This window comes from Leptodactylus fuscus, chromosome 7 (genome assembly GCF_031893055.1).
Source record: "Leptodactylus fuscus isolate aLepFus1 chromosome 7, aLepFus1.hap2, whole genome shotgun sequence".
In the NCBI taxonomy this organism is placed as follows: Eukaryota; Metazoa; Chordata; class Amphibia; order Anura; family Leptodactylidae; genus Leptodactylus; species Leptodactylus fuscus.
This window is the reverse complement of record NC_134271.1, coordinates 138,499,090-138,512,874: the sequence shown is the minus strand read 5'-3', so window position 1 is coordinate 138,512,874 and position 13,785 is coordinate 138,499,090. Positions and strand designations below refer to the sequence as shown.

Sequence of the window (13,785 nt, the reverse complement as noted above, 5' to 3'; positions counted from 1 at the left end):
TAGAAGTTATGAGCTATTTCCCAGTATGGTTGCATGACTGTCCTACTTGATTACGGTTTCCTAGAGGTTACAGTCTTTGGGCCAGTGCGTTGGAAACCCAATGGTCCCCACTTTCCAATATATTCTCAGAAACATCATCCCAACCCGCACAGCCACTAGACCCCACCCAACCATTGTCCCAAGTGTTAACAGAATTCAGCAATGACTCTGGTAGAAACCCCAAAAATATATATTTTATTAAATCAGTCTTAAATGTGATGTAATATTCAGAAAAAGAACATACCAAGTCAGACATACCCTTCAAATGGGATATACTCGTGTTATGGTGCAATGTAATTGTACATTCAATTTTCCATTTCTACTTTTTTGCTCTTGCCCATGAACCGTGAGAGGAATTGTGTTGTCAAAGGACCTGAGGTTATTACAATCACATCATTTTACAATATTATACTTCCCAACAGTGCAGTAAAGTGGTTCCAAGGAGGTGTGGCCTATGACCATTTGGATAAAAGCGGTATTTATAGACAGAACAGGGAAGGTCTTATATGGGCTAAAACTTGTGACATATAGGGATATGCAGTATGGACGTATAGCACATTGTATATGGTAAAGTGAGAAATGATCAAGTGAAAGAAACCATTCTATAAGATCCAGATCTCTTCTTATCTACTTCCACGTAGGTCCGGCCTAGCGTCTACTCATAAAGCCCCTGCACCTCACCAGCTACATCTTATCTCGTTTCACATGTGGGGGTAGCATTGATACGTTGCGATGCTGCACATATTCCCCTGGTTCCTTGCCATGCGGACATAGCCGCTTTCTCCCCAGTTCACTCCCCAGCTAGAAAAGAAACAAAACAAGAAATGGGCATTCAGGTTATTGATGGATTTTCAGGCAGGAAACAAAAATGGACATGTAAAGACTGTAGTACTGATTGTTACATAGGAAAAGACTGTAATGTGATCTCCTCCTCCCTCTTCCCCTCTCACAGCATACAGACACTGAAGGGAAGATACTGATGATTTACACCACATGGATTTTTTACTGATTGAGCAGGTTCTCAAATGGGAATTTTCATCTTCATCTACAGCAACTCATTAACCCTGTTCCGTTCCACTATGCGCCATACTACTAAGTCGCCCTGAGCGTAATAGATTTATAGCTGAAGCCCGGGACAAGCCTGTAGAGTCGGAAGACGCTCTGATCAATGGCGATCACAGCAATTAGGGGATCTAGGGACAAGATCCGCCCACCAGCCATCGGATCCCCCACGATAGGATTTTGGGGTCCAAGGGTGGCCAGCAGGAGGTTGAGCAACAGCCTCCTGACTGCCTACACCCATTGAACATAGGGAGCTGATCAGCTGCAATGCTATGTATTGCTATGCATTGCACTGCAAATCTGAGATCCCAGGTTCAAGTAACCTTGTGGGATAGGTAAAAACTGAAAAAAAAAAAATTGTTAAAAGGTATAAAAAAAATAAACCAATAATAAAAAGTTTAAAAAAACACATAAGGCAAGCAAACAAAAAAAATGTAAGGAATAACCATGTGCATATAAATATCCATTATCCAAAAATAGCATTATTTATCGTATACAGTGAATGCCATAAAAAAATGTAAAAAAAATTCCGCAATGCACGAAATAATGTATTTTGGTTACTTTGCTTTCTCCTTTCACGTTGCAAGTCCTGTTACTCGGTGGCGCTAGAGGCCTCTTCTTGGCTTGTGCTGCCTCTTTTGCAATGTCTCCCATTCCTCACCTGTTTTTTACAATCCAGTAGTCTTGTCCATTATGGGTTCCGTATCCTACAACAAGGACTGCATGGTTGACAGTCTGAGTGCAAGCTGGATCATTGTAGATACCTACAGAAGGCATGTGGTTTAGTAATGATCTTTACAGACAATCTACAGAATGTTATTGGTGAGATCACCGATCCTGGTACTAGTGATATGTCCATAATAATAAGAGGGCCAGGGTCAGGCAGAGGGGCTACATAAGCAGGGTCCGCCAGAAGTGCCCATATATGTTGTGCCACAACAAGCTTAAAGCCACAACAAGCCAGGCCAATAAGAAAGTGCTCCTCATGTGGTTGGTACTATATAGAGAGGGAATGACTGCTAACACTATATGTGGGAACAACGACTTACATCACTCGTAAGTAATGCATTACACTATCTTCTATACTCCAGAGCTGCGCTCACTATTCTGCAGGTACAGTCACTGTGTACATACATTACTTATCCTGTACTGATCCTGAGTTACATCCTGTATTATACTCCAGAGCTGCGCTCACTATTCTGCTGGTACAGTCACTGTGTACATACATTACATTACTTATCCTGTATTATACTCCAGAGCTGCACTCACTATTCTGCTGGTACAGTCACTGTGTACATACATTACATTACTTATCCTGTACTGATCCTGAGTTACATCCTGTAATATACTCCAGAGCTGCGCTCACTATTCTGCTGGTACAGTCACTGTGTACATACATTACATTACTTATCCTATACTGATCCTGAGTTACATCCTGTATTATACTCCAGAGCTGCGCTCACTATTCTGTTGGTGCAGTCACTGTGTACATACATTACATTACTTATCCTATACTGATCCTGAGTTACATCCTGTATTATACTCCAGAGCTGCGCTCACTATTCTGCTGGTGCAGTCACTGTGTACATACATTACATTACTTATCCTGTACTGATCCTGAGTTACATCCTGTAATATACTCCAGAGCTGCGCTCACTATTCTGCTGGTGCAGTCACTGTGCACATACATTACATTACTTATCCTATACTGATCCTGAGTTACATCCTGTATTATACTCCAGAGCTGCGCTCACTATTCTGCTGGTGTAGTCACTGTGTACATACATTACATTACTTATCCTGTACTGATCCTGAGTTACATCCTGTATTATACTCCAGAGCTGCGCTCACTATTCTGCTGGTGCAGTCACTGTGTACATACATTACATTACTTATCCTGTACTGATCCTGAGTTACATCTTGTATTATACTCCAGAGCTGCGCTCACTATTCTGCTGGTACAGTCACTTGTACATACATTACATTACTTATCCTGTACTGATCCTGAGTTACATCCTCTTTGGCTAGATCCTTGATATATGTGGGTCATGGACCCCATATTCCTTTTGCCACTCTATCTTTCCAGATGATATAGAGCAGCCCCTTACCACTTTGATATAAATAGAAGGATTGGTGTCCGGCATCAATTGCCACCGATATTGGACCAATGGTGGCTACCAATTGCTTCAGAATATCTTCATGTCCTGAGTGTATCAGTGAGTACTGTGCACAAGTGGCCGCTCTGTTAGATGGGTTATAACCGCATTGTCCAGTCTATAAGAGATATATAACCAGTTAGATTTCTATTGCAAGCTCAGATCCCGCACAATGGATAAAGATGCATTTAAAGGGGATGTCCAGGTTTTTTCTCCCATGTCCTACTCTTAGAATATAGTGGATGAGAGCCTAGTCCTGGTGCACTATGACCCCCCTGATAAAGCAGCTCGGCCTACTGATCACACGAGGATAGTCTAACCTGGAAACCCCATTAAATCTTCACCTAGGAGATATTTCGAGAATATTTGAGAATTCCATTTATAATAATTGAAAATTTAATATTACGAATCAATCATAGTCATCTACTTACCGTGCCATGATACGGGTAAGAAGTGTCAGAATCGATGCCATTATTAGCTATCACATACTGAAAGGCTTGGGTCATAAATCCGCCATTACATCCTGCACTTCCGTACTTAGAGGAACAATCTACAAGATTCTGAGGACTGAGGGAGACCAGTGTTCCAGTCTTTATCTTCAGTTGTCCCTCCAAGGCACCGACAGCACTGAATGCCCAGCAGGATCCACAGGCGCCCTGGAAATTGGAGAAAATGTAGGTCCATGATGATGACCAGACTTGGTCATCGTTGCTGGAGTCATTGATATTTGTTGTTGCTTTAAGGCCATGTCCACTGGTTCATAAATCTTAGACAATATCCTTACCTGGTCTTTGACCTCAGTGACAGCTCCTTTGTCCCTCCAGTCCACAGAAGGTGGCAAGGTAGTGTTCCTGGCATTGGTGTTACTGAAAAACTTCTTCCTGACGGCACCGGGCGGCACTATCAACCCGCTAAGCTGTTTTCTTGCCTCCGCACTAGCCTAAGGAATGAAAAGTAGGTTACGCCGGTGTTCAGACTTCAACTTTCTAACCTGCTGTCTTAGTTGTATGTGGAGGTGGGTGAATCCGTTTATAATGAACCATTTTCAACCCAATTATTCCTAATTGTTTGTTTTTTAACGAAACCGGACAATTTGGGATTTGTCGCAGATAAACTAAAATGGCCGCCTTCACAACCCCGGACGCACGATGTCACCGGTAGAGTGATAGACGTCGTGATGAAACCCAAATGTTGTAATGGAAGGTGAGGATAAATGGTTTTTATTTTTGTCACCTTCCCTGGGCCTCTACCTATGATATTCGGGGGTCTGAAGAGACTGCAGAGTGTAATCATTTGCATTTAGGTTCTATCCTAACAAGTTCGAATACAAACAAACACAGGACAGAACAAAACTTCAGAGGTTCGCCCATACCAGTTGTATTATTTGGCACTCTATGGTGGTATTTACCAGTTGTATTATTTGGTCACTCTATGGTGGTATTTACCAGTTGTATTATTTGGCACTCTATGGTGGTATTTACCAGTTGTATTATTTGGCACTCTACGGTGGTATTTACCAGTTGTATTATTTGGCACTCTATGGTGGTATTTACCGTTGTATTATTTGGCACTCTATGGTGGTATTTAACGTTGTATTATTTGGCACTCTATGGTGGTATTTACTGTTGTATTATTTGGCACTCTATGGTGGTATTTACCAGTTGTATTATTTGGCACTCTATGGTGGTATTTACCAGTTGTATTATTTGGCACTCTATGGTGGTATTTACCAGTTGTATTATTTGGCACTCTATGGTGGTATTTACCAGTTGTATTATTTCGCACTCTATGGTGGTATTTACTGTTGTATTATTTGGTCACTCTATGGTGGTATTTACCAGTTGTATTATTTGGCACTCTATGGTGGTATTTACCAGTTGTATTATTTGGCACTCTATGGTGGTATTTACCAGTTGTATTATTTGGCACTCTATGGTGGTATTTACCGTTGTATTATTTGGCACTCTATGGTGGTATTTAACGTTGTATTATTTGGCACTCTATGGTGGTATTTACTGTTGTATTATTTGGTCACTCTATGGTGGAATTTACCAGTTGTATTATTTGGCACTCTATGGTGGTATTTACCAGTTGTATTATTTAGCACTCTATGGTGGTATTTACCGTTGTAATATTTGGCACTCTATGGTGGTATTTACCAGTTGTATTATTTGGCACTCTATGGTGGTATTTACCAGTTGTATTATTTGGCACTCTATGGTGGTATTTACCAGTTGTATTATTTGGCACTCTATGGTGGTATTTACCAGTTGTATTATTTGGCACTCTATGGTGGTATTTACTGTTGTATTATTTGGCACTCTATGGTGGTATTTACCATTGTATTATTTGGCACTCTATGGTGGTATTTGCCAGTTGTATTATTTGGCACTCTATGGTGGTATTTACCGTTGAAATATTTGGCACTCTATGGTGGTATTTACCAGTTGTATTATTTGGTCACTCTATGGTGGTATTTACCAGTTGTATTATTTCGCACTCTATGGTGGTATTTACTGTTGTATTATTTGGTCACTCTATGGTGGTATTTACCAGTTGTATTATTTGGCACTCTATGGTGGTATTTACCAGTTGTATTATTTGGCACTCTATGGTGGTATTTACCAGTTGTATTATTTGGCACTCTATGGTGGTATTTACCAGTTGTATTATTTGGCACTCTATGGTGGTATTTACCAGTTGTATTATTTGGCACTCTATGGTGGTATTTACCAGTTGTATTATTTGGCACTCTATGGTGGTATTTACCAGTTGTATTATTTGGTCACTCTATGGTGGTATTTACCAGTTGTATTATTTGGCACTCTATGGTGGTATTTACCAGTTGTATTATTTGGCACTCTATGGTGGTATTTACCAGTTGTATTATTTGGCACTCTATGGTGGTATTTACCAGTTGTATTATTTGGCACTCTATGGTGGTATTTACCGTTGTATTATTTGGCACTCTATGGTGGTATTTAACGTTGTATTATTTGGCACTCTATGGTGGTATTTACTGTTGTATTATTTGGTCACTCTATGGTGGAATTTACCAGTTGTATTATTTGGCACTCTATGGTGGTATTTACTGTTGTATTATTTGGTCACTCTATGGTGGTATTTACCAGTTGTATTATTTGGCACTTTATGGTGGTATTTACCGTTGTATTATTTGGCACTCTATGGTGGTATTTACCAGTTGTATTATTTGGCACTCTATGGTGGTATTTACCAGTTGTATTATTTGGCACTCTATGGTGGTATTTACCAGTTGTATTATTTGGCACTCTATTGTGGTATTTACCATTGTATTATTTGGCACTCTATTGTGGTATTTACCGTTGTATTATTTGGCACTCTATGGTGGTATTTACCATTGTATTATTTGGCACTCTATGGTGGTATTTACCGTTGTATTATTTGGCACTCTATGGTGGTATTTACCAGTTGTGTTATTTGGCACTCTATGGTGGTATTTACTGTTGTATTATTTGGTCACTCTATGGTGGTATTTACCAGTTGTATTATTTGGCATGCTATGGTGGTATATATCTGTCGTAGTTGTATTATTTCGCACTCTATGGTGGTATTTACGAGTTGTATTATTTGGCACTCTATGGTGGTATTTACCAGTTGTATTATTTAGCACTCTATGGTGGTATTTACCGTTGTAATATTTGGCACTCTATGGTGGTATTTACGAGTTGTATTATTTGGTCACTCTATGGTGGTATTTACCAGTTGTATTATTTGGCACTCTATGGTGGTATTTACCAGTTGTATTATTTGGTCACTCTATGGTGGTATTTACCATTGTATTATTTGGCACTCTATGGTGGTATTTACCAGTTGTATTATTTAGCACTCTATGGTGGTATTTACCGTTGTAATATTTGGCACTCTATGGTGGTATTTACCAGTTGTATTATTTGGCACTCTATGGTGGTATTTACCAGTTGTATTATTTGGCACTCTATGGTGGTATTTACCAGTTGTATTATTTGGCACTCTATGGTGGTATTTACCAGTTGTATTATTTGGCACTCTATGGTGGTATTTACCAGTTGTATTATTTGGCACTCTATGGTGGTATTTACCAGTTGTATTATTTGGCACTCTATGGTGGTATTTACCAGTTGTATTATTTGGCACTCTATGGTGGTATTTACCAGTTGTATTATTTCGCACTCTATGGTGGTATTTACCAGTTGTATTATTTCGCACTCTATGGTGGTATTTACCAGTTGTATTATTTCGCACTCTATGGTGGTATTTACCGTTGTATTATTTGGCACTCTATGGTGGTATTTACCGTTGTATTATTTGGCACTCTATGGTGGTATTTACTGTTGTATTATTTGGTCACTCTATGATGGTATTTACCAGTTGTATTATTTGGCACTCTATGGTGGTATTTACCAGTTGTATTATTTGGCACTCTATGGTGGTATTTACCAGTTGTATTATTTGGCACTCTATGGTGGTATTTACCAGTTGTATTATTTGGCACTCTATGGTGGTATTTACCAGTTGTATTATTTGGCACTCTATGGTGGTATTTACCAGTTGTATTATTTGGCACTCTATGGTGGTATTTACCAGTTGTATTATTTCGCACTCTATGGTGGTATTTACCAGTTGTATTATTTGGCACTCTATGGTGGTATTTACCATTGTATTATTTGGCACTCTATGGTGGTATTTACCGTTGTATTATTTGGCACTCTATGGTGGTATTTACCAGTTGTGTTATTTGGCACTCTATGGTGGTATTTACTGTTGTATTATTTGGTCACTCTATGGTGGTATTTACCAGTTGTATTATTTGGCATGCTATGGTGGTATATATCTGTCATAGTTGTATTATTTCGCACTCTATGGTGGTATTTACGAGTTGTATTATTTGGCACTCTATGGTGGTATTTACCAGTTGTATTATTTAGCACTCTATGGTGGTATTTACCGTTGTAATATTTGGCACTCTATGGTGGTATTTACCAGTTGTATTATTTGGTCACTCTATGGTGGTATTTACCAGTTGTATTATTTGGCACTCTATGGTGGTATTTACCAGTTGTATTATTTGGTCACTCTATGGTGGTATTTACCAGTTGTATTATTTGGCACTCTATGGTGGTATTTACTGTTGTATTATTTGGCACTCTATGGTGGTATTTACCATTGTATTATTTGGCACTCTATGGTGGTATTTGCCAGTTGTATTATTTGGCACTCTATGGTGGTATTTACCAGTTGTATTATTTAGCACTCTATGGTGGTATTTACCGTTGTAATATTTGGCACTCTATGGTGGTATTTACCAGTTGTATTATTTGGCACTCTATGGTGGTATTTACCAGTTGTATTATTTGGCACTCTATGGTGGTATTTACCAGTTGTATTATTTGGCACTCTATGGTGGTATTTACCAGTTGTATTATTTGGCACTCTATGGTGGTATTTACCAGTTGTATTATTTGGCACTCTATGGTGGTATTTACCGTTGTATCATTTGGCTCTCTATGGTGGTATTTACCGTTGTATTATTTGGCACTCTATGGTGGTATTTACCTTTGTATTATTTGGCACTCTATGGTGGTATTTACCTTTGTATTATTTGGCACTCTATGGTGGTATTTACTGTTGTATTATTTGGTCACTCTATGGTGGTATTTACCAGTTGTATTATTTGGCACTCTATGGTGGTATTTACCAGTTGTATTATTTCGCACTCTATGGTGGTATTTACCAGTTGTATTATTTCGCACTCTATGGTGGTATTTACTAGAGATGAGCGAACAGTGTTCTATCGAACACATGTTCGATCGGATATCAGGGTGTTCGCCATGTTCGAATCGAATCGAACACCACGTGGTAAAGTGCGCCAAAATTCGATTCCCCTCCCACCTTCCCTGGCGCCTTTTTTGCACCAATAACAGCGCAGGGGAGGTGGGACAGGAACTACGACACTGGGGGCATTGAAAAAAATTGGAAAAAGTCATTGGCTGCCGAAATCAGGTGACCTCCATTTTAGACGAATAGTGGATTTCAAATCCGGGTCATATGAGAATGTGAACTTTGTGACTATGAGACAGGGATAGCTGTACAGGCAGGGATAGCTAGGGATAACCTTTATTTAGGGGGGAATGTTATTAAAAATAACTTTTTGGGGCTCTATCGGGTGTGTAATTGTGATTTTTGTGAGATAAACTTTTTCCCATAGGGATGCATTGGCCAGCGCTGATTGGCCGAATTCCGTACTCTGGCCAATCAGTGCTGGCCAATGCATTCTATTAGCTTGATGAAGCAGAGTGTGCACAAGGGTTCAAGCGCACCCTCGGCTCTGATGTAGCAGAGCCGAGGCTGCACAAGGGTTCAAGCGCACCCTCGGCTCTGATGTAGGAGAGCCGAGGGTGCACTTGAACCCTTGTGCACCCTCAGCTCTGCTACATCAGAGCCGAGGGTGCGCTTGAACCCTTGTGCACACTCTGCTTCATCAAGCTAATAGAATGCATTGGCCAGCGCTGATTGGCCAATGTATTCTATTAGCCTGATGAAGTAGAGCTGAATGTGTGTGCTAAGCACACACATTCAGCTCTACTTCATCGGGCTAATAGAATGCATTGGCCAGCGCTGATTGGCCAGAGTACGGAACTCGACCAATCAGCGCTGGCTCTGCTGGAGGAGGCGGAGTCTAAGATCGCTCCACACCAGTCTCCATTCAGGTCCGACCTTAGACTCCGCCTCCTCCGGCAGAGCCAGCGCTGATTGGCCGAAGGCTGGCCAATGCATTCCTATGCGAATGCAGAGACTTAGCAGTGCTGAGTCAGTTTTGCTCAACTACACATCTGATGCACACTCGGCACTGCTACATCAGATGTAGCAATCTGATGTAGCAGAGCCGAGGGTGCACTAGAACCCCTGTGCAAACTCAGTTCACGCTAATAGAATGCATTGGCCAGCGCTGATTGGCCAATGCATTCTATTAGCCCGATGAAGTAGAGCTGAATGTGTGTGCTAAGCACACACATTCAGCACTGCTTCATCACGCCAATACAATGCATTAGCCAGTGCTGATTGGCCAGAGTACGGAATTCGGCCAATCAGCGCTGGCTCTGCTGGAGGAGGCGGAGTCTAAGATCGCTCCACACCAGTCTCCATTCAGGTCCGACCTTAGACTCCGCCTCCTCCAGCAGAGCCAGCGCTGATTGGCCGAATTCCGTACTCTGGCCAATCAGCACTGGCTAATGCATTGTATTGGCTTGATGAAGCAGTGCTGAATGTGTGTGCTTAGCACACACATTCAGCTCTACTTCATCGGGCTAATAGAATGCATTGGCCAGCGCTGATTGGCCGAATTCCGTACTCTGGCCAATCAGCACTGGCTAATGCATTGTATTGGCTTGATGAAGCAGTGCTGAATGTGTGTGCTTAGCACACACATTCAGCTCTACTTCATCGGGCTAATAGAATGCATTGGCCAATCAGCGCTGGCCAATGCATTCTATTAGCGTGAACTGAGTTTGCACAGGGGTTCTAGTGCACCCTCGGCTCTGCTACATCAGATTGCTACATCTGATGTAGCAGTGCCGAGTGTGCATCAGATGTGTAGTTGAGCAAAACTGACTCAGCACTGCTAAGTCTCTGCATTCGCATAGGAATGCATTGGCCAGCCTTCGGCCAATCAGCGCTGGCTCTGCCGGAGGAGGCGGAGTCTAAGGTCGGACCTGAATGGAGACTGGTGTGGAGCTATCTTAGACTCCGCCTCCTCCAGCAGAGCCAGCGCTGATTGGTCGAGTTCCGTACTCTGGCCAATCAGCACTGGCCAATGCATTTCTATGGGGAAAAGTTAGCTTGCGAAAATCGCAAACTGACAGGGATTTCCATGAAATAAAGTGACTTTTATGCCCCCAGACATGCTTCCCCTGCTGTCCCAGTGTCATTCCAGGGTGTTGGTATCATTTCCTGGGGTGTCATAGTGGACTTGGTGACCCTCCAGACACGAATTTGGGTTTCCCCCTTAACGAGTTTATGTTCCCCATAGACTATAATGGGGTTCGAAACCCATTCGAACACTCGAACAGTGAGCGGCTGTTCGAATCGAATTTCGAACCTCGAACATTTTAGTGTTCGCTCATCTCTAGTATTTACCAGTTGTATTATTTGGCACTCTATGGTGGTATTTACCAGTTGTATTATTTGGCACTCTATGGTGGTATTTACCAGTTGTATTATTTGGCACTCTATGGTGGTATTTACCAGTTGTATTATTTGGCACTCTATGGTGGTATTTACCAGTTGTATTATTTCGCACTCTATGGTGGTGTTTACCAGTTGTATTATTTGGCACTCTATGGTGGTATTTACCGTTGTATTATTTGGCACTCTATGGTGGTATTTACCATTGTATTATTTGGCACTCTATGGTGGTATTTACCTTTGTATTATTTGGCACTCTATGGTGGTATTTACCTTTGTATTATTTGGCACTCTATGGTGGTATTTACTGTTGTATTATTTGGTCACTCTATGGTGGTATTTACCAGTTGTATTATTTGGCACTCTATGGTGGTATTTACCAGTTGTATTATTTGGCACTCTATGGTGGTATTTACCAGTTGTATTATTTGGCACTCTATGGTGGTATTTACCAGTTGTATTATTTGGCACTCTATGGTGGTATTTACCAGTTGTATTATTTGGCACTCTATGGTGGTATTTACCATTGTATTATTTGGCACTCTATGGTGGTATTTACCGTTGTATTATTTGGCACTCTATGGTGGTATTTACCAGTTGTATTATTTGGTCACTCTATGGTGGTATTTACCGTTGTATTATATGGTCACTCTATGTTGGTGTATATCTGTCATAGTTGTAATATTGGGCACTCTATGGTGGTATTTACCATTGTATTATTTGGTCACTCTTTTTCTGCCCCATCAAATGGAGTAATATAAAAAAGCACACCAAATTTTCCATGTTTGTTACACATTATAAATTACACCTACCAAATCTGCAAGATGGTTTATGCCCACGGTGTACGAATGAAGACCCTGGCCATGTTCAAGGTTATGTTGTGCGACAAAGTTATAGTTATTTTCCCATATCAATCGTCTTGAGAGATCTTCGCTCTGTATAAAAATATACAAGTGACGTATTGTTTTAATGACATTTTTTGTACTAATTTTATTATTTTCTTAGCTGTTTTTATATACAGTATATGAGGCGACAGATTGTACATTGACTGGGCATGCTGGGAGTTGTAGTTTTATGGAAGCTAGAGAGACATTATCTAGTTTTGGGAAATCTATCAAAAGTTATGAAGTTGTCCAAACTAGAGAAGACTCTGCAAGTAATGGGCTATGTCGGCAGAATTGTAATGCATTTAATGATGATGAAGGTGATGATGAAGGTGATGTTCTTACCGTATGCCTATATTTCTTACTATGTGTAGCTTTCCATGCTTTCCAGTGAATATCCAGTGCACGGTTGATGGTCACAGTCTTAGACACGGCTACAAACGCTGCCAGCAGTATATATGTCAAGGACTTCATCCTGTCAAGTAGAAATTACACTTATATAATATATATGAATATTATTATCATCATTATGAATATTATTATTTACTTTTAGACCACCATTAATTCCATGGTGCTGTACATTATTATATAATTCCATGGTGCTGGACATTATTATATAATTCCATGGTGCTGCACATTATTATATTAGTTCCATGGTGCTGTACATTATTATAGAATTCCATGTTGCTGTACACTATTATATTAATTCCATGGTACTGTACATTATTATATTGATCCCATGGGGCTGTACATTATTATATGAATGCCATGGTGCTGTACATTATTAGATTAATCCCATGGTTCTTTACATTATTATATTCATTCCATGGTGCTGTACATTATTATATTAATTCCATGGTGCTGTACATTATTATATTAATTCCACGGTGCTGTACATTATTATATTAGTTCCATGGTGCTGTACATTATTATATTAGTTCCATGGTGCTGTACATTATTATATGAATATCATGGTGCTGGACATTATTATATAATTCCATGGTGCTATACATTATTATATTAATCCCATGGTGCTGTACATTATTATATTAGTTCCATGGTGCTGTACATTATTATATTAGTTCCATGGTGCTGTACATTATTATATTAATCCCATGGTGCTGTACATTATTATATTAATTCCATGGTGCTGTACATTATTATATGAATATCATGGTGCTGTACATTATTATATTAATTCCATGGTGCTGTACATTATTATATTAGTTCCATGGTGCTGTACATTATTATATTAGTTCCATGGTGCTGTACATTATTATATGAATATCATGGTGCTGGACATTATTATATTAATTCCATGGTGCTGTACATTATTATATTAATTCCATGGTGCTGTACATTATTATATTAATTCCATGGTGCTGTACATTATTATATTAATTCCATGGTGCTGTACATTGTCAAAAAAAGTAAAGAATTAG

At 40.0% G+C, this 13,785-nt stretch overlaps 1 protein-coding gene across 1 annotated transcript; it reads right to left on the bottom strand.

Moving 5' to 3' along the window:
- Positions 1 to 740: 740 nt before the first annotated feature.
- On the bottom strand, positions 741 to 12,817 carry LOC142214261 (cathepsin S-like). Its single transcript, XM_075283156.1, has 7 exons — positions 12,689 to 12,817; positions 12,272 to 12,394; positions 4,042 to 4,197; positions 3,689 to 3,913; positions 3,210 to 3,375; positions 1,763 to 1,865; positions 741 to 840 (listed from the first exon to the last, which is right to left on the bottom strand). Exons 1-7 carry the CDS (start codon positions 12,815 to 12,817, stop codon positions 741 to 743), a joined length of 1,002 nt encoding a protein of 333 aa, XP_075139257.1.
- Between the last annotated feature and the right edge of the window lie 968 nt (positions 12,818 to 13,785).